General features: G+C 35.5%; 1 protein-coding gene across 5 annotated transcripts in view; it reads right to left on the bottom strand.

Moving 5' to 3' along the window:
- LOC125063081 (monocarboxylate transporter 10-like) overlaps positions 1-23,462 on the bottom strand; it is a 115,846-nt gene that overhangs the window by 16,913 nt on the left and 75,471 nt on the right. The window contains exon 2 of one of the 5 annotated variants that reach the window (XM_047669328.1): positions 10,579-10,959. The exons of 1 other annotated variant lie outside the window; for it this stretch is intronic. In XM_047669328.1, the coding sequence (XP_047525284.1) occupies positions 10,579-10,861 (283 nt within the window). In that variant the 5' untranslated portion in view covers positions 10,862-10,959. Of the gene's footprint in view, positions 1-10,578; positions 11,095-23,462 lie in introns of all 5 variants that reach the window. 3 more of the 5 variants (XM_047669324.1, XM_047669326.1, XM_047669325.1) reach the window with 3 other exon arrangements.

The raw sequence follows: 23,462 nt of genomic DNA on the forward strand, positions 1-23,462 counted from the left end.
TCTCATATTATTGTTAAGCCTGTAACCTTCTACTTGGCGTTTAAAAATTATTTTGTATTATAGTAAGCGGTAAGTTATTTCTAAATAAATAACTATTAATTGCAATTAATCACTGTAAACATTTCAAATAGAATTCGAATGCAATTGCATGCAAAATGCACATTAAGAAATATCCTGACAGATTGTTAAACGACTTGCCATTATACAAGTATCGGTATAGAATATCCAATTAAAATAATGTTTATTGGCAACGTATGTATGAACGAAACAGATTTAGTGTCCCATTCATTTGCCATCTTCAGCATTATTGAAAGGGATGATAGATTTAATGGTTTACATTTAGAGTCGCCGAGCCGTGTCCTGATAATATCTGAGTAAAACAAATAGTTTCCTCTTGTATAAGTCATGGTTATAAAGCCATTTGATTCCAGATATATGTTGTTTCCAGAGATATTTTTAAACCAAGAGGCGGTGTAGGTCATTCGTCCATACAGAAACCTTAGTTACTACTAGAGAAAATTCCGTCGAAACTGAATTCGGTTACTTTGAAAAAAAAAGTTACCATAAAAAGTACCTATATAGAAATGGAAAATAGTTGTTGTTCTTGTAGTTCTATTTTACGCTACACAGTATAGTTTATCCAATGGTTTACTTAATGTTTAGCCGTTTAAAGGTTTTTTTTTCACGATTGTGTATCTAGAAACTTTCATGTCACACACTGTTTACGAATATTTTGCTAGTATTCAGTCCATTTTTATTTTATTTATTAACTCTTCATTGCATAAAGAAATATAATATAATTGACATAATTCAATTAAAAGGATGGCTGGCGGCCTTATCGCTTCCAAGCGATCTCTTCAATTTTTGTAAATGATTTATAATGTGATAATATTATGACGATTTATCAAATAGATTGTATATTTTAAATTTTACTTTATATACCTCTGCACGAATTTCATAATCTCAACAGACTAATAACGTAGAGATTTTACTGCTATATTAAGCTTCAACGAAACTTTGTTATAGAAGTTTCGCTTTACGACAAATAATATATAAAATGTTATAATAAAGAGGAATTTGCGCGGACATGACGTGACCAAGTTTAAAAGACATTGTACAATCCTCACTTGTTTGTTTTAAAGCAATGAGCTTTAGCTTAAGAGCATACTTTTCTAAGGTGTTTGTGATACCACGAACATGAAATTTATGAAGGTTTTTTAGGTGGATTGTCTAAGAGTTTTATTAATAAGGTATCCTTGTTCCTGATTCTACGTTTGTCTTTAGATTAAAACTCACATTTACTCAAACACTACGAATAAATGGAGCGTAATATGACGTAAAAGATTATCAAACACGTGCATAAGTACGGCTTCTCATTTCTCATTCCTGAACAAAAATATAATAAAATTATCTTTGAACATTCATCAACTCTCCTACTAAAATTTCATTGTAAAATAAACGTTGTGGTTGTCACAACTGACAAACGGTCTTATTGAAAAACTTTCTACGTCAAGGTTCGTCGACATTTCAACTACAGAATGTTGGCGTTTGCTGAATAAATCTTGCTAAACGTGTTAAATCAAGCATTACTGATTGATGTATCAAAATATTACATTTGTCGCCGACTTATCAAATTATATGTATGACGATACACTCGAAGCAACACAGTTACATATTTTTTAAGATCCGGACTGGCTTTACTCTGAATTTATAGTTTACGGTTTTAGATGTTTGTAGTTAAGGGACATACTATATTTTAAGGAAGACTACAAATATACAAACCATATTAATCGTTGCTTATCCGAATATTTTATTAATTGTAGTTAAGATTCGATTTCTAAATGCAACAGCTTCTAACAATTGTCATAAACTATAGATTACTCTCCCTACATTTAGTTTATGTATGTCGTTACTTTCGTAGCTTGCGAGCATTCTGGAAGTGTAAGTGTCCATGGGCGGCACTATCACTTAACATCAGATGAGCCTCCTGCCTCCGCCGTGTTCTATAAAAAAGTTCATTGAGCCTTGTAGAGTTTTTCTGTATAATACAGATGAAGACTAAAGATCTTGCATGGTTAAATATAGGACGACACTTTATCACGCTAATTGAACAATATATCAGCAACTGTTTAAGATGTCATATTTCCGAGCTAGGTAATTTATCACCACGCCGAAATCTGCTGTAGCTAGATGCAACTTCAAGTCTAAATACTTTATTAATAATAAATAGGATAATAGCAGGAACATGTAGGTGATGAATTCATGAATCCCCTTTAAGTGTAGCGTCAAGATGTTCTTTTTACTGATTTGGTTTTGATTCTATTAGTGTTTTTGAATTAATTTCGACTCGCACTTACTTCACCCAACTATTGGTTAAAGACGCGCACACGACTCATCATCGTGTTGAAGTGAGTTTGTAAGTGAATTCATGAATTGAGTATATTTTAACAAAATATCGAGCCTGGTGTGATATTTCCATACTAAAGGCAAATATTACCCTAGGTTTTCATTAAACCTTTCATTCATAAAAATAACATCACATCACTAGTGAAGTAGTATAATGATTAATAAAAGTATTGTATAACGAGGGGTACAGTATAAAATTTTGTTAAAAAGGAGGTTTTAACACTTTCTTACGATCGTTTTGAAACACAACCTTATTTAATCCTCTAATATAAACTTTGTCATAGAAATACATAGTTCTTGCTTAGTGAAGTAACCTGTTGTAATATAGACGTCATTGGATCTAATGTAGAAGGAACTTCTTTTTTCAGACAAGCTTAAGAAAGAATATTAACAGTACAGAATAAATATAAATGGCTCTAAAACCCAGCACATAACACACAGAACTGTGGATACCTTTAGAAGTTTGTTTGTACAAATTAATTAGTTGATGTATTTTATTTAAATTATTACTCAATATAAAGGATATTGTATAATAATTAAAAAACATTCATAATCATTAAATTTATTCTTAATAAAATTAAACTTCATGTATACAAATATACCAAAACAATAGAGCCAAAGGAAAGTTTTCCCTTATAATGACCTATATTCCTGCAAGTAAGTGATGTTAAGGATATTTTAGGGAATTCAGCCACGTTATTTTTTTTTTCTATAATTTGCGTGCTTCATTACAATGTCATTAATCAAAAGCTTACAAAAGAAAAAAACGCTTCAATCTGGAAGTACTGTATTTTTCATAATGGTACTTTATCACAAACGTATAAACAAAGAACGTCGCTAAACAAAAGTATAAAGCCACAATCACATTTTTTGAATTCAAAACTATTCCCACAATTTCTACGAACGAGCTGCAGTTACGGCGAAATATAACATCATAAATAATGGCCAAGTTTATTCTTTTGACAACAAATGCACTGGAACATCTATATTCTTGCATAGTTCTGGAAACAGAATAAAGAGATCGCTACCTCATCTCCTTATAAATGAATAAAGTTTGTAGATATAAAACTAAGTTTAATTATGTGTTTTCTTTTAAATAGTCTGACCGGATAAGCAACATACATTTTTTTTAAATCAATATATGTATATTGTAATGTCTTTATGGTTACAATAATCTGACTATATGTTACATTTTTGTTATTTTGTTTGTAATAGTTGTTATTGTCAATTTCCACACTTAACCTCAAAAGAGAAACAAGTGTACGACGCAAAGTATACAAGCACAGAAATAAATGTATGGAAAACAATTTTGCTGTCATAAACTAAGTTATGGGGAAGGTAATATATAAAGTACCTCTATTACTTTATAGGATTACTTCCATATAACATATCATGTAAAATTTGTATGTTATTCAAACTTTCTTTTTATTATATCAATGTTATTCCTCTATGATAGACATTTATAACGAGACAGTATCCTTTAAGTAATTGAAACAAATTTAAATAATCAAGTTTTATAAATCACTATTGCACTAAGGTATGTTTTATTTCACAGCAATGTAAATAATCCTCTTTAATAACAACAAAATAAGATTGTCTGTGCCACCCGCTTCACGCTTTGGCGCTTTTAAAAGATACACCAATTTCCTTACATTTTTGTGCCAAATTGCCAAAGGTAAGTTTTTTCTCTTTAACTTTTAATAGCATCTAACACGGCTCTCTTCAAAGGATTCTTGATTTATTGCTTGTTATACATCGATGACTTGTTTCTTTCATAGAACTTGTGACGTTATTGACTGATGCGATCATAAATTAAAGTTTTCCCTTTGAACGCTTGAATTCCCGTTTCTTATATTCAATTAATGAACGTCGGAAAGTTGTTTTCAAGAGTTATTGTCTCTTTGTTACTTTTAAATTTATTAACTCTGCTATTTCGAGTTGCTAAAAATAAATAAAACTAAAGCATCACATGTAATATATACAAAATGTATATTTTTGAAGTCTCGTATGTACCATAGCACACATTCTCGTATCTGTTTCATTGATCAAGCTTATATATAACTGATAAGATTTCTAAGCCTATACGGCATATACGTAAAGCATTTAGATTTTTATACTATCTCTTAGACTATATCATATAAAATACTTTTTTGCAGATTAGAAGCCACTTGTCTAAGCTAACCAGACTCAAAACAGCAAATAAATACGAGTGCCAAAAAAGGCAATTACGAAGTTTTAATTACGTCATTAAATCGAAAATTAAAATTACCCGAAAACGGAAAAACGACCTAAACTTATTCCAAATTCGAGATCGAAAAATTAATTACGGTCTGCTTAACAGAAATTACGCAACTTATCCCACAAATCATGTTGTGATAATTCTGAAATTATATTAAAAATATATTCGGTCTTATCACGGCTGCTGTCACCGAGCCGAAACATATTAAACGTCGGTTTCGATGATAAATGTGCTCTGAGGTTGGCAACACTAATATATCGGTATCACCCTACGTCGATCCTAATAAACGATTGTCGATGATTGGCAGTTAGGGCGGCCACCCGCTCCACCAGCCTTTTTGCCAGTCTAGCGCTTTTTGCGAATATCGTGCGAAACAGACGTTCGTCATAATCGTGTCTTATATCGACGCTTCATCCACCTTTGGCTTTGTCCAAGACATTGTATTTTGATATAAAAAGAATATAGTGAAAGATTTTACAATTAAATTAATAATAATAAAACTGAATATCATTGAGCACACGCAAACAGTTGCCAACAAGGCTAATAAAATGCTAGGTCCTCTTCATCCTTTACAAACGTTCAAAGTACAGTAACTCTTTACAAAATACTTGTCCGTAGTATTTTAGAATATGGTACTGTTATCTGGTCATTTCAAAACGAACATAAATACTATTGAAACAGTTCAAAAACGTTTCCTTAGAAGCTTTGCAATCGTCTACACTTGCGTGGTGTATTGCAAACGTACGAGGCTCGTTTGGACTATTTCAAGTTAGATACTCTAAAACTCCGACGTGACTTCATTGATCTACTTTATTTGTATAAAATATTTAATTTAGTATGAGTATTAACTCACACTAACTTGCTTGCAAAATTTTCTTTTCAAAATTTTATTTTTTTTATTTTGTGGTTGCTTGTTTAATTGTTGAATTTTTTCCCTTGCTAGCTTGCTTATGTTCTAATATAATTGATGTGTATGTTGCAAAATTTGTGATGTCATATTTTCATGTATAATTTTATGGAACTTATAAATATATAGCAATATTTTAATTGCGTACTTAGACCTAAGTCACAAAGATTACTGTCTCAGAGAAAGGAAAAGAAAGGATATCTATATATATATTTTATATATTTTTTTTTAAGACAATTCACACCAATTGACCTAGTCCCATGCTAAGCTGGTGAAGCTTGTGTTATGGGTACTAGGCAACGGATATAGATAAATATTATAGATAGATAAACATATAAATACATATTTAAACACCCAAGACCTAAGCACAACACCAAATGCTCATCACATCGATGTTCGTCTCAGCCGGGGATCGAACCCGGGACCCATGGTTTCGCAGTCAGGGGTACTAACTACTAGACCAATGAGTCGTCATATATACTTATATATCTTTATATGATTTAAGGGAAGGAAAATAAGATATCTATAAAGTTGTTTTAAAAATGTAAATCTTCGTAAAAGGTTTTAACTTGCTACATTCTGGTAGATAACAAAATATATTGTTATGAATGGATCGCACTCAGGTCCCATGCAAGCTATTAAATAAACATAGAGCTTCCTGTATAAGTTGTGACCTAAAGCTTATCTTGAGTTAATGCTGCCATTCGAGGAATAAAGCGAGATACCACTGCCAAATGACAGTATTGATTTAACTGTTTCATTTAATTTTAACCATATCTCTCCAGTATTTGTACTACTTTGTAACCTTATTCGGATTGCGGAACTAATTTCGTGTCTTAGGGAAATTATGCATTTATATCTATTAATAGATTTTTTTATTGGGACGAATAAATTGCTTTGTAAATTTTGACATTACAATCAAGTTAAAATACATTATTAACCTTTTAAAATAAATTATTAACTTTTAAAGTAAATTATTAACTTTTAAAGTAAATTATTAACTTTTAAAGTAAATTATTTACTTTTAAAATAAATTATTAACATTTTAAAATAAATTATTAACTTTTAGTTGGACTAACAATGTTTGCGGGCTTTACTAGACTGCCCGTGATGTCCAAGAGCTTCGCAAATTCGAATAAAACGATGCATCTGTTGCAACTTTGCATCTATGCATCACTATTACTCCGAGTATGTTATGTGTGACTTGTTGGTGAATACTAATATATACATATTTATAGTGGTAACCCTAAGTAATTCACAAATTAATGCTACTCGCGAAAATATTCACGAAAAATCGTCACGTGATTTAAAATATCAAATGTATCAAGGGAAAGTTCATAAATTGCGTGAGCTATAAAATTATTCATTACGTGTCTTTCGCAAGGTGATGATTAATGTAACCGTTTATCAGACGATATCATTCAATTTATACGCAGCGAGAATATAATATTTAGAACGGATTTGGAATTTATAACACATTTGTATTGAAGAATTTTTCATGCGTATTTTTACGTTATAATCCTTTGTTCTTTTCACAGCTTTTCCCTTTGTTGTTCACAGGTATTAAGATAAAGTAAAATAAACATGGACAACGCAATTTAAAATATTAATACTAACAGCCGTAGGTACTCAGATTAGAAAAAACCCTTGTTTAGATTTTTTTTAGATTTTGGTAAGTTCAAAAAACCAAATAGCAGACAAACAGGCAGGAGGCTCATCTAATATTAAGTGATACCGCCCCGCCGCCCATGGACATTGACAGAAGGCTCGCAAGTGCGGTGCCTGCCTTTCAAGAATTGGTACGCTCTTTTCTTGACCCTAAGTCGAACTGAAATAATATAATATACGACAACACTCATCTAGCACTACTTTTGGAAGCTTAGTTGCCTCATTCTTTAGATCAAGATAATTATAAAGATGTATCTACTATAAGAGATAATGACGAAACAGATACAGGAATCTTTGGCCGGGACGTGAAATCTAGAGATTATTTATTAGACGGCAATTTCACAAAGTAAATAATACAATTTCAACCTTCTTGCCACATTTCTTTGAATTATTCAGTCATAAGTTTTCTATTAAATATAATCGGATTATTGCAATTGTAAATGTATTATTGACTGTTAGTTTTACGAGTGTCGTGTCCCCTAATATATTTAAACCGAGCATCCAGACTAGACAGATTTGTAGCAATAAAATTACTTTGCGTTACTTGAGTCGATTGCCAAGTTCAAATATATTCACTTAACTTAAAACACATGGTAATTTTTGTAACACAGTTCTACCCTATTAATATAAATTATTTATTATATTTACAGTTCTACCCTACTAATATAAATTATGTATGTACCTAGAAAATATTATCTTAACATACAGTATAAAGTATTGTTACATCAGGAGTGAAGGCACACTAATCATTAAGTACTTAGTTTCCAGTTCAATTCTCGGTACCAATATTTTGGTCTAAGCACATAAAACCTTTAAGCCCTAACAGGTACTAAAATAGAAAATAATTATGTACACAGACAAAAAAGTACTAATTATTGGTGATCTTCAATTATCTGGCAACTCTTTAACTTTCTCTGTTATAGCCTATACTCTATAGTTTTCGTAGTACGGTACGAGAACCTTCAATCAACTTTAACTGCCCCCACAACACTATCTAATTATAAAATAGATTCAAACTTGATTTAAGTAAACAGGCTTTAGTTAAATTTAGGTTTTAATTCTATCCAAAACTTGATTAACTCAAGTCTTTGTTTCGTGTAACGCAGTTTCGCTGCAACATATTATGTATGAGTTGAATTTTCGGTTAGATTCTTTTTATCATTATTTATTTTCGGAGCTACAGTGCATTAAGGCTGATAGACTGAATCCACATATAATGAAAGTTACACAACATTCTTTAACTAGATTACATTAAACGTAGGACATTAATGTTAAACAAAATACATTGAGTATATTTACTCGCTTAGACACAATAAAGTTGTTTGACAAAGATCAAATATCAACAGGGTTAAGCCGATGAATAAATAAGTTTATACTTAATGGTGACTCTAGTGAAATATGATAAAAGTTATTAAAAGGACAAATATGGTATATTCTATACAAGTGAGTTGATTCTTAGCCTTGATATATATATTTTAGGGTTTTCCAACTTTATTCATTTAGATTAAAGAAATGGTCATTGAAGTGTTTGTAACTCAAACTTCCGTGTCAATCCAATAGAATTATTATAACATCGGGAAACTAACCCAGAAATTAATAAATTTTTAAACATTTATGAATTATGATGACGACATACCTTGAAATGCTCTAACAAAGTTATTCCAATTGTTAAGGATATTTACTTTCTTGACCGAATCTTAAGTATTAAAATTTGGGTCTATTTAAACACGTAATAATTTATATATACTTTATAAATTATAGTATCGAAATACAATTGGTTTTATGATGTAGTTTTGTTCATACAAAATTTAAGCTCAGAGATAAACTAAACTATCGCTTTTGTACAAAAACCTTTAAGATCAATCAGCACTTTGTATTCTAAGTCAAAATACGTCTCTTGTTTTATCTTGATAGCAAACCAATCTTGCAAAGCATAGACTTCGTTAGAGAAAATCGGATCGGTGAAACTTTCAACAACTATCCAGACACTATATGAACGGTTTTAAGTAAGTATTGTCGAGGGCTTGGAAATCTTCCAAATCTAGAACTTGTGGAGGCGCACATTATTGACGAATTTAAAGTACCACTCAATTCTATTCCTAAAACGGAAAGTTGAAGTGAAAAAGGTTTTTTTTAAAACGATAATGTTTTTTTTTATGTAATAGGAAGCAAACGGTGATGTTAAGTGATACCGCCGCCCATGGACACTCACATTGCCAGAAGGCTCGCAAGTGCGTTGCCGGCTGTTTAAGATTTGGGACGCACTTTTCTTAGTCGAATTGGTTCGAAAATACTTCAGTGGGAACCTGGTTCCACTTAGTGGTGGAGCGCGGCAAAAACTATCTTAAGAAACGCTCAGTTGTGGAACGACGGACGTCGAGGTGATACGGATGGTATTTTGTATTCTGCCGTGACGTCCGATGATTGAACTCAGCTGCAGGGTAAAAAACTGCAGTCCGAAAAACTGCTCGGAACACTCTCCGTGGTAAATGAGGTAGAAGTTTTTTTAAAGCGATTTAAAATTTATTGTATCCATGTATATAGAAATCTTATAACTTATGCCCGTACTTCAATTGCCGGGAAACGGGAAACACAAATATAACCACATTTACTCAGAAATAAGTTAGCTTCCTATTATAGGTAAAGCAGTTTCTACAAACAAACATAAAAACTTTTCCTAAAATATTTATATAAGTTTCATTGCTACGTCTTTTATTGGTGTTATCTTTCCGAGGGTCAATACTGCTTAGTAATAATAACACAAACATAATATACAAGTCCTTGCCTACTCAAAAATGAGTAAAAATAAATAAAATAACGTAATTATTGTAAACTAGTTTGTTATTAAAAACAATAAGCGTGTGATCCGGTATTGAAGGTTTCACGTGTCGTTTAAAAGTAACATTATAATGAAACTGTATAAGGGTTGACATATAAATGTTGTTTAATTGCTGACTCAACCTTTCTGTTAAAATTATTATTATGTAATTGTCTGTAATCGAACTTATTTACTCGGTAAATAATCCAGTAGATAATTATATGCTACTGTATTAAGATATTGACAATATATTTTACCAATATTGAAGGTGAATTGACTTTATTGTGCACTTAAAATTGTTTTAACAATAAAAATAATTTTTTGGCTAAACGCATTTAATTTTTTCTATCAATTTGCTTATTAAAAAAATACACGGCTAATAGGCGGCTACACGGCCGCCTATAGCTCTCAAGCGATCTCTTACAAGCAACACTAATAAGGAAAAGTAATAAATAGGCCGGATACAGGTCACAAGTTAATAAAATAATTCACAACATTTAGTATGGCCCCCGATTGATATGGTGATTACTTTGCACATACCTGCTTGCATCTGCACCTCCGGACCGAACCGTTTGATAGCTTCTACAGCGATCACTGCAGAAGCCTGGTGCAAGCCGTGAGCAAGAAGCTGGGCTATCGTCGCAGCTATAGCAACCCCCCACCCCCAGCCGCCCTCGGGGTAGTAATGTCGGGTGAGAGTCAATAACTGCCGAGGGTCTAGCTTTGTCTGGCGAGCGGGCACACCGCCGCTGGCCTCTAGCACCAAAGGCAAAGACCTCGTACGCAGCAGCGGCCCACCGCCCGACGACCATGACTCTTCCATCAAACCGAGCGCGCATCATGCGCCCACGTCACTTGCATCACCGCACCCTTTTTAACACGCTCATGTCCGCTCACTCATCTCCCCGGAATCTCACTTTACTAAATGGCATAGAGGCTCACAAATCACTATTCCAGTAAACTGTAACTTTATCCGCCCACGTTAAACTTTTGATCATCGTGAAAGAGAAGACCAAATAAAGCGTCTTTATCGAGCCATTTGACATATCTATGAGTCTGATAATAACGTCGGATAAGCGTTTGAGATAGAATCGTGAAGAAACCGCGTCTCGGCGCATTCAAATATAAATCTCTTTACTGTCGCTGTTACGCACTAAAGCTTCGAAAAAGAGCTTAAAGCTATTCTTTGATTATGTTCTAAATGCAATTGGTTAGACGTCTACAAAGGATATTGTGGATAGCTATTGCTTTGCTCTATAATGTTTTGTGGTACGTAAATAGAATTATTATCTTGTTGTGTGTTTGGATTTTAATAACTCAATAAATAGTATTTAAGGTTAGGTTCATATCAACAGATTATAGTAATAGTATTTTTCGCCTTAGAGCGTCGTAAAACATGGAGACAACAGTCAAAAATATCTCTAGGAATTCATAAAATTATTTTACGACTGCGAAAGTTTTGGAGCGCGTCGCAAGACGAATGATTGAAGGTTAAGTAATTGTATAGAAATACTTATGATTTAAGTATCAAAATACGTTTGTGATATTTCTCTAGACATTCAACACTTTATTCTTGTTACCCTGATTGTATGGGCATACCATTCAAGCAGGGTAACAAGACTAAATCCACGTGATAAAAATAGATAAGTATTTGATTTTTATAATCACCATACATACATTTACATGGTCCACTTAACACACGCAATGGAATCTCACACCGCTGAAAATAACCCGTAATTCATAACTAATAGGATATGGAAGAGATAATAATATCATACCGGTAAACAGATGTTTCATACAAATTTGTTTTTGCACTCGTTCGGCGACAGGAAACTCATTTATATAAAGATCTTCACGCGATTTTTATTGGCTAATTAAATGAAAATGTTCAAGAATGTCGGGGTTTAATTACAGTTGAAAAGCATTCGTCATTGCTAACTTTTGAGCTGACTTATAAAAGGTTTTATTTTCTTTTTATCTGTTTTAGGACAAAGGAATTAATATCAAGACTGGACTGGAGATTTTTTTATATTAAAAATAGGACCACGGTCTAGCGGGAAATGTTTTCAATATATTTTAAACGAAAGATTATAAATCATTTATTTACTCAGTTTCTTAGTATTAATTCAGAACAGTAGAGTGATTCTGTAAACTACGATCGGCCAAAGACTTGATTAGACAAATAGCTAAAGAAGTGAATTCTATATATTTACAGAATACGGAGGCAGATTTCTTTGTTGACTCCCACACGACGAGCTCACGATCAGCTGATTGTGAGTCTTTAAAAACAAGGGTACGCCATGAAAAAATATGTGTTTGCCTGTATTATTTGAGTCTTAAGACTATTAACCATAAACTAAAGTATAATGTTCATTATGGTGTCGTTATGTGAGATAGATGTCTTGTTTAATGGAGTAGAAATGTAAGATGTAGGCCTGAATCTTGTAAGTCTATTTTGAGGGTCTTTTATCTCTCATATAGTGATTTACTAAACGGGCCCTTTAGTGAATTTTAGACGAAAATTAGGCTACATTGTGTAGAATCCTTTACATATATTAAATTTAATGAAAATTATTGTAGGGGAAAGGAGGAAACAAATAAAATGATTTTCTCTGTGTCTGTGTATAAGCTACAAAACTGCTAACCGAGGAACATATATATCTTTGTTTAAAATCGGCAAAAAATATAATGTAATATATTTTTTAATGGCTTTTATATCATTGATAATAATGTGACAAGGTGCGTAATAAAACCGACTTTTTTTACATTAAATTTCATGGAAATAATGTCAATAACAATACTTAGGCATGTAATAATGTATTATGAACTATCTGAAATCGTGTATAAAAAGCTTTGTTTCTAAATCACAATTTATCGCGCAACATTATCGAAGTAACACTGAAAGTTTTGTGAGAAATCTACGGTTTGTTTACTCGTGTTTATGATTTCCTCACTGAAATATTACCGCTTTATTTATCTCTAAGAGTCGGATTAGACGTTTCTATTGATGTAAAATGAGTATGACATGCGAATCGCACCTTTTTTGGATAAAAAGTAGCCTGGGACCGAGAATGTAAAACAAAATACTAATTGGCGTGGACTTTGGCGCGTTTGATTCCGTTTAGTCAACAACTAGGGATTGCAATCCCAAGACCGCGTGCCATTTTTCGAGATCAATTCCGAAGCGTAATGACGAGATTTCATAGCATTAAGGAGATTAGGTAACACTAGTTAATCTCTTCGATAAAGAAGGGTATCTCTCAGCGTCGAATAAATGCAAACACAGCGTTGCTATATTTAAAAATTCCTGTAATTATAAAGATGACTTGGAACATCGTCATTTGAAAGGCGACGAAACTAATTAGAAGAGACTCTGGGTGCTCTCAGTTCTTCTTCACGTCTTTCTGCGAGATTCAATAGATAAGATTCACTCATAAAAAAAGAGATGAAGCTATATTCGCTTATAATGGCTTACTCACGATGGTGCCTACCAGTGTTAAGTCTGAGAGGGCATTATCGTATAGGTAGATAGAAGTAATTCTGGAAATATATTTTTATTTACTACTTTTAAATTATTGTAAATAAATAATAGGACCAGTTATAATAAATATGAGTTACAATAATTATTACAAAAAATATTTTTTTTAATCGTGTTTTCGAAAACTATCCGAGATCTCGAATAGACGATCTCGATTCGAGATTGCATTAACATCTATAGTTCAAAACGCGTTGACACGCGACACGATACTTCACATAAAGCCGCATTTACATTTATCTGACGTGTTGTGTTGTGATGCATCAGAACGGTATCAGTTTCATACATTTAATATGGAAGCGTTCACATTTATTCAATGCGGTGTGTTATGACGGCTTCTGATGTGTCGTGTCACAGGTGATCCCGGTCCGCGTCAGAAAGGGTGAGGTGCGGGGGGCGGTGCCGTGAGACGTCATACCGCATCAGACTAGTGTGCACGCGCCAGTGTTGTGTTATTACGCGTCAGAAATGGACGAAGAGCAACTAATTGAATACGTAAGACAATTTAAAGTGATTTATATTCCAAAATGTAAAGAATATAAAGATCAAGTTATGAGAGCAGCTATTTGGGAAGAGATAGGAGAAAAAATGAAACAACCTCGTAAGTAAAGTGCTTTTATTTAATTATACAAATAAAAGCACTTTACTTACGAGGTAATAATAATTATTATTTTATTTTATTACATTGCAAATGTGTGAACTCTCTGGGAGTCAAGACGGAACTGATACAAAAAACCGTCATAATGCATCATAACACGTCATATCAATGTGAACAGTAGCCATCACGACAGAGAGCATCACAACACAACACGTCAGATAAATATAAATGCGGCTTTATTAACATAATACGTCCAGTGAGAATCAAACATCGTCGTCTTTTGTTTTAATAATAGTAAATTGTTTGCTCAAATCTTGCGTGATTGTGGAACCAAGATATTTTGTGCTACGGACTTGTGTTATGTTACAAAAGAAATATAATTATTACATTGTATTTACCCGGTGTTAATAGAAATTTAATTTTTTATTTAAACCTGCTAAAGAATTTACAAGACGACCGATTAAATGAGTTTCTTGTGGGTAAACATATAATCATTTCTATATAGCAACCCCTAATGGCGCTTAGGAATGAGAGACTCTTATAATTATTTATGGGACTATTTTGGACGTATGTTCTTACAAAAACAAACACCGAAATCGGAAAGAATATAATGAAATGTATAACATTTGTGATCTGGCACAGAGCGTATACTGTTTGGTACACTAATCATTCACAAGTCCGTCTTCTATGACATTCCAAAATACAACGGCCCTATTAATATGGACTAATCATATTTTTTGTTATTATGGTTACGATATTTCCATGTACAGAATGGTAAACCCAGTAACAAAAACGCTACTGTCTTAGACCACATTTTATACTAAGACGAACGGACGGAAGTTTCGACCGCATTTCGTGTATTTTGGCAATTTTTTAGCGACCTCCTAAATATAGACGTTACATATCAATCAATTTACATTAAACTATTGTACATACTCCTAAACTTTCCTCCCTGTCTATTTAAGTATCGTACACATTTCGTTCGGTAGTTTTAACCGAATAGTTTGTAGCCGCAAACACAGAACAACTGGGTTTTCCATCCATCGAAGCTAGGAGGTGGTTAAAGCAAGTTAAATCAAGTAAAAAAAGCAGTTTACAGATGTTCTATGACTTCTTATCAGGAAACAGAAACATTGATTAAATAGCAATTGCAAAATTAATTAGTTTGATTGTCGATAAATAATGGTTATGCAAATTAATGAGTACACTAGAATAATTTAATAATAATTAAGCCTCATTTATTCCTTGAAAAATTTACAAAATAAAATTTACAAAAAGTTACAAAATATACACACACACACACAAAATACATACATATATACATATACACACATCATATATATATATATATATATTCGGTTTTTTCAAGGACCTCTTATTGAGTATAGGCCTCCTCCAATTGACTCCATCTCTCTCTGTTTTGAGCATTTTTCTCCCAATCCTCTCCACCAACTTTCTTAATTATTGCAAAATTAATTAGTTTGATTGTCGATAAATAATGGTTATGCAAATTAATGAGTACACTATACCTGTTACAATTGGACCTGTTTTGTACTGGTTCTGATTAAGAAATCAATAAATGTACGTAATTTCAAGTTGGAAGCCTGAAGAACTTGAATTGTTATTAAAAAAATTATGGCTCCGCAGTCGGTCTACCGTTATCCCGAACTTTTAGGAAAAGTTATATTTTTTAATAAACTTTACTAATAATTTCTGAATTCTACTTTACAGATGAAACTGGGTTTGTTACTTTTACATGGAAATATTTATTTTTTGTTTATAGCACGTTTAGGTCACGAATATTATCGCGTAAGTACTGTATTATTTTTTTGCTTTATTCAAATCTAAATCAGATCAAACATTTGCTCGAACGGTGAAGGAAAACGTCGTGAGGAAACCGACATGTCTTAGATCCAAAAAGTCGACGGCGTATGTCAGGCACTGGAGGCTGATCACCTACTTGCCTATTATATTTAAAAATGATCATGAAACAGATTCAGAAATCTGAGGCCAATACCTAAAGAGATTATAGCGCCACTGATTATTTTTTTTAAATTAGAGGAGAGTGACCAAATATGGAATACCATTTTGATTTTTAGGCATAATTTCCACAAGTGTTATAAATAAAAAACTTTTTGTGGTGATTATTAACAATCATATATTTGCACTTTAGTTTGTAACAAGTTTAGGTTTTATCGATTAGTTTAAGGTAAGAAAAAATTTAAGAAACTAAAAAACGATTTAGGTACCTAAATATGGAATAGGTACCCCAAATATGGAATACTATAAACACTATCAAAAATTAACCTTAAAATACACGAGACTCTTTGGAAACTTGGTATAATATAGAAAGGTACACAATTTTTTTACAAAAATCACAAATCCAGGTATCAAACTTTGGCACAGCGCAATCATTACATGCCCAGAGTCCACACATAAGAGACTTGATCCATGTTTCCCCATGAGTATCATTCGAAAACAGCACACCACAGAAAATACACTCCGAATCTTCAGATTCTGGAGCTATATATCCTATCAAGGCATCGGGTTCACTGTCAGTATCAAATAGCATCACCTCCTCATCATGTGAATTAGGCTTAGTCTTCTCTTTTGTTTTTTTTCCTTTTGATATTTTCTCATTCTGTTTTTAATTCTTGTTTTTTGCCAACACGACAGTTTTCTTTCCAAGTGTAGTAGCTGCGGCTTCTCCTGGAGAAAATTCGTTTTTCTGACATAATCAAAACAAAGTAGATCTTGACACATCAAAGTATTTTCCAGCTTTTAAATAACCCATTTGTTTCTCTCTTACTAATTTTATTACTTCCGCCATATGCTCTGAATCCATTCTTTTCGCTTCGTTTTTGAGTTGACGCCCGCCATTTTGGTAAAACATTAAAAAAATATACAATTAACAAAATCATCATGTCAGCTGATACTTTAGAGGACCAATTATGGAATAGTCCATAATTGGATACTGTGATCTGTCCATATTTGGATTTTCCAACGATTTCAAACTGACATTCAGATTTTTATATTTAAGAAAGTTATATCATCTAATACCGCTAAAACATACAAAAGAACGTCTAAACGGTTTCTAAAAGCTATAAAATCAATACTCTGTGCACTTACTTTACGAAAAATACGTATTTTTACCATACCTTAGAAAGTTTTGCGGTAGCGACAAAACAAAAAACTGTCACAATGACGAAAGTACTTGCTCAACTGACATGCTACAACTTGTACGCGTAAACGGGAGTAAAAGGAGACAGAAAATCATTGTTTATTGCGTATGTGAGTTTGCATTTGGGAGAAATAGGGGTATTCCATATTAGGGATACTATCCCATATTTGGTCACTTTCCTCTAGATCAAAAGAAAAAGTGAAATCGATTATTCGTTAAAGAATGTGATTGGAAATCTGAAAATCGCAAAAAATCACTGGAAATAATTGTTAAACCGTAGGTAAAGGTTCATACAAAGCGAAGTCATGGGCAGATAGTGGGATATATTTATAGATAGTGGTAAGTGTAATTGATCTGACTTTCCCAATCGTGCGTTGTATAGAAATTAGAAAGTAAGGTTCAAAAGTTCATAGGTGTAGGTTAAATTGGGGGACTGGAATTAAAGCAATTACTGTTGCATAGAATTTTCAATTCGAATTAATACATTTTATTTTAACCCATTTAAACCCCATTGTAGATGCAATGCTTGAAGTTTTTTTTAACTACGATTGTCTCTACTCTACACAAAAGTAATCTAATATATAAAATTCTCGTGTCACAATGTTCGTTCCCACACTCCTCCGAAACGGCTGGACCGATTTTGATGAAATTTTTAATGCATATTCAGTAAGTCTGATAATCGGCTACTATCTTTCAAACTCCTAAGTGATAAGAGGTGTCCACCCCAAACAAAAAAATGTTTTATTTTTTTATGATACAACATATAAAAATACCTACAACACCTAATTTTCACCCCTCTACGATCAATCCCTATTTTTTATTTTTTTTAGGCAGTTATTGAACCCAAAAAATGTTTCCTTGAAATAATATACATGGCAAAATAAACGTTTGCCGGGTTAGCTAGTATACTATAAAATATAGAGGTATATTACATCTTTATACATATAAATGTTTTGTGCTTGTGTTTCTAATTAAACACCACCTAAGCGGCAGAATCGATTTTACAGAATTTTTTGTGCGATTCATAATTTAATTATATTTTTTTAAATAAGCACACCACAGTACACACGGTACTAGACTTTTGTCGGGACTATCGGACTACATATAGTCAATATCAGTGTTAGCCTTCTGGCTAAGGCTATTTATTTGATTGTAATAATAAGTAAAATCCATTGGAATACAACATAAGACTTTAGAACCACACTCGTCCACTAGGATATCACTGCTATGTTATTTATTGCAATTTGTGGACTGCAGTATGCCGACCCCTATGCAATTGTGTGAATATTCATAGATGACAAAATGACAATGTCCGCTAGCCTGTCACATGTGATGATTGCGAGTGAAGTTTTGTGATGGGTTGGTAACTAGGTCACGTCTCCATCCTTTTGAATAAGTTAAACATCTATTAAAGCAATTACTTTTGCATAGAATTTTCAATTCGAATTAATACAATTTATTTTAACCCATTTAAAACTGCATTATATACATGTTTTTGTTGGCGTCGTGACGTGACGACCCCATCGCCCACTGGTGAAATAACCTGTGACAGAGGTTATTTCATCAGCGCAATCAGTCAACCCCTTCCTAGTGGGAGTGCCATGCTGTTGCCTTCGGGCTTCAGCCAAATGGGCAGGCACGACCGGGGCAGTACCACTGTCTCTTAGAAAACCGGCGTGAAGTGATGCAATAGGTTCGCCTTATTGTACTCGCGTTTCGTGCGGTGAGAGAGACTCCCGGAGCCCATCCCCCCCCCCCCCCCCCTCCCATATGAAATATGAAGGTGCAGAAAAAAGAGAATCTACCCCAGGGGGGTACCACACGCGCTCGCGGTGGAGAATCCCCCTCTGGGCGTCCAACACCGGGACACTCAGCACCCGGTGGTGGACGCACAGGCTGCCCTTCGTATTCTGGGGGGGGGGGGCAATTCTGCGCTGAACATCAAAAACAGTTATCGTTCTCGGGGCAAACGGAGCAACTCAACAAAGGCACCCCCGTCCACGCTCGCCGTGGACTTCACAAATGTTAGGGGGCTCAATTCCAATATCAACGCAGTCCACTACCATTTAGAGACTGCGAAGCCGGCCTTGCTCTTTCTTACCGAGACTCAGATTTCCTCCCCGGCTGATACTTCCTACCTCTCCTACCCGGGGTACAAATTGGAACATTCATTTGTGCCGCGGGCGGGAGTTTGCGTGTACGTCAGAGAGGATATCTGTTCTCGTCGCCTCGGGACGCTTGAAGGAAGGGACCTATCCAACCTCTGGCTGCGCGTAGACTGCGATGACCATCCGCGATTCTACGCATGCCTGTATAGGTCCCATAGCGGAAATACCGAAACTGACCGACTCATTGAGCACATCCAAATGGCTACAGATTCCCTGCTCGAAAGGGTTCCTACCGCTGAAATCGTGATACTTGGCGATTTTAACGCCCACCATGCCGATTGGCTCGGCTCTGAAACCACCGATCACGCGGGAAGATCCTTTCACGACTTTGCTTTAGCCTACGACCTGACACAAATGGTCCCTGCGATTACGCGAATACCAGATGTGGATGGTCATAAACCCTCTTTGTTGGACCTTCTGCTGACTTCACATCCGGAGAACTATCAAGTCTCTGTTGACCCGCCATTGGGTTCATCAGATCATTGTGTGGTCCGGAGTACTGTGCCATCTACGCGCCCTTCACGGCCCCGCTTTATGGGTTGTCGCCGTATTTGGCACTATAAGTCAGCAGATTGGGACGGGATGCGGTCTTTCTTTGCGTGGCCCTTGGGGGCCTATGTGCTTTTCGCCGGAAGCTCCAGATTCCGTCGCCGCCTCTGTCGCCGAAGTGGTTCTGCAGGGCATGGAACTCTTTATTCCGTTTTCTGCGGTGCCGATCGGTGGCAAGTCTCAGCCCTGGTTTAAACGATCTTGCAAGGTGGCCTCGCGTCGAAAGCGAGAATGCTTTAAAGCATGGGCGGAAGCGGCGAAATCTCGTGATGCCAATACCAGCGAACTTAAAACAGCATATAACTCAGCCTCCAGGTCCTTCAAACGGGAAATCACTAAGGCAAAGTCAGAGCACATCGCCAGATTTGGCGAGAGATTGGCCCAACTCCCATCAGGGACTCGAGCCTTCTGGTCTCTCGCCAAAGCTGTCCAAGGGAATTTTTGTCAGCCCGCCATTCCGCCACTGCACAGGGAGGATGACTCTCTGGCCCACACTGCGAAGGAGAAGGCCGATCTTTTGGGCTGTCTCTTCGCGTCCAACTCGACTTTGGATGACCGAGGGAGATCACCACCGACCATTTCGCGGTGTGATTCTTCGATGCCGGAAATCACATTCCGGCAACGTGCTATCCGCAAAGCACTATCTTCCTTGGACATTCATAAGTCGAGCGGGCCGGATGGTATCCCCCCAATTGTGCTACGTACTTGTGCTCCTGAGTTGGCTCCGGTCTTAACGCGCCTTTTCCGGTACCTGTACTCGCTCGGCACTGTCCCGAAGTGCTGGAAGACCGCTTCGATACATCCGATCCCAAAAAAAGGCGATCGCTCTGATCCGTCCAACTATCGCCCAATAGCTATAACCTCCTTGTTCTCCAAAATAATGGAAACCATTATTAATAGCCAGCTCTTGAGGTATCTAGAGGGCCACCAGTTGATTAGCGATTCTCAGTACGGCTTTCGTCGTGGTCGCTCAGCTGGTGACCTCCTTGTATACCTTACCCATAGGTGGGCAGAGGCAATTGAGTCCAAGGGGGAGGCGTTGGCGGTAAGTTTGGACAAAGCGAAAGCCTTCGATCGGGTGTGGCACAGAGCACTGCTCTCGAAGCTTCCAGCCTATGGGCTACCCGAGAAATTATGCGATTGGATCTCCAGCTTTCTGGCCAATCGGAGCATCAAGGTCATCATCGACGGAGCATGTTCCGACCTTAAACCCGTGAACGCTGGGGTCCCACAAGGCTGTGTTCTATCCCCGACCCTATTTCTTCTGCATATCAATGATATGTTGCAACTTAGCAACATTCATTGCTATGCGGATGACAGCACTGGGGATACTTTTTACACTGGCCGGGCAGGTATTTCTCGGGCAGTTGTCGATGAGTACCGGAACAAACTTGTGTCTGAAGTCGAAACTCTACTACGTGGAGTCTCAGACTGGGGCAGACTAAACCTAGTCCAATTTAACCCCAAGAAGACACAAGTTTGCGCGCTTTCCGCTAAAAAAACACCCTTTGTCGCTACTCCTCTTTTCGAAAACACTCTTCTTAAAGCCACAGCCAGCATTGGAATACTTGGCGTTGACATATCGAACGACGTTCAGTTTCGCGGTCACTTGGAGGGAAAGGCTAAATTAGCCTCCAAAAAGCTTGGTGTGCTCAGCAAGGCGAGGCGGTACTTTACTCCGGGCCACCGCATGCAACTATATAAAGCGCAAATTCGGCCCCACATGGAGTACTGCTCTCACCTCTGGGCGGGGGCTCCCCAGTACCAGCTCCTTCCACTTGACCATATACAACGCAGAGCGGTTCGAATCGTCGACGACCAATCCCTCTCCGAGCGGCTTGATCCTTTGGCGTTGCGTAGAGATGTGGGGTCACTCTGCATCTTCTATCGCATTTACCATGGAGAGTGTTCAGAGGAGTTGTTCGGATTAATACCTGCAGCTGAATTTCATCATCGGACGTCGAGACAGAATACGAAATTCCACCCGTATCACCTCGACGTCCGCCGTTCCACAACTGAGCGTTTTTCAAGGCAGTTTTTGCCGCGCACCACCACTATGTGGAACCAGCTGCCCACTGAAGTATTTCCGAACCAATTCGACTTAGGGTCCTTCAAGAAAAGAGCATAGCAATTCTTAAAAGGCCGGCAACGCACTCGCGAGCCCTCTGGCATTGAGAGTGTCCATGGGCGGCGGTATCACTTAACATCAGGTGAGCCTCCTGCCCGTTTGCCCCCCGTTATATAAAAAAAAAAAAAAAAAATGTTAACGTCATTTAATAACAAACTTGTATTACTTTATCAAATTAACTATTGACACACACAAAAAGATTTTAAAATTATTTTAAATATGATTTTTTTATAAATTACGGAGTACATAGTAACTTTCAACTAAATCTATTATCCGATAATAAGGGATAGGTATGTTCTACGGGTTTTTGTGTTTTAGCTGATATTGTCATAGAAAATTTGATTGCTACCCAGCCGGGAGTCGAATAACCAGAGTAGACACACGCTATTTTTTATTTATTTAAACAAATAAACAACTATATGATAGGCAAACATACATTGGTCCATACACTGGGGACATCCCTGTGCTGTGGGTGACTAAATACTCTTCCGTGGTTCATACATACATACATAAGTTCATACATAAATACAAAATGTAAAATTAAGACTTCAAAACTATATATGTAAAAGAAACTATAAAAACATAAGACGAATTGAATTTATTATTAATAATTAAATTTATGTTGCTGGGTTTTTGTATGATGATGTATATTGTAATCATGTTCGTGTATTTTTAGTGATAAAAAGGGAAGAATTCTTCGTCTTTTAATTTGGTCTACCGCAATTAACTTGTCCACAGGCTTATAACTCGCGCGCTCGGCATTTTTTCAGATTCATTTAGAAGATAGATGTGCCATACATTAGTGTCTGTTTTATTGCCCGCGTGTCATCATAACAATTACGTATAAAGGTTTATGATTTATAAGCAGATTAGAAATCATAACAAAGAAATAGTACATTGGTAATTAATAGGTATAAATATTTTCCTTAATAAAAATAATATATCCCTTTTATAAAAACAACACAAAATGAACTCGTGTACTTCATATCACCTGCATATGATTGTGTCAAAACGTAATACAACATTTTTAAAACAGACCTCAAACTACAGCAGCAACATTTATGAAGGCACCTATAAATATATGACAACCAAGGGACACCTCTATTTTTCTAAAAAGACAAAGGAACCCACAATATGAACAGATTTTTCAGTTTTTAGTATTTTTCTTTACTGATTATTTAAGTATCCCACTGTTTAAACCTTCTCTGGGCTTCCACAAATAATTCAAGATCAAAATTAGCCAAATGGGTCCAGCCGTTTTCGAG

This window comes from Pieris napi, chromosome 2 (genome assembly GCF_905475465.1).
Source record: "Pieris napi chromosome 2, ilPieNapi1.2, whole genome shotgun sequence".
In the NCBI taxonomy this organism is placed as follows: domain Eukaryota; kingdom Metazoa; phylum Arthropoda; class Insecta; order Lepidoptera; family Pieridae; genus Pieris; species Pieris napi.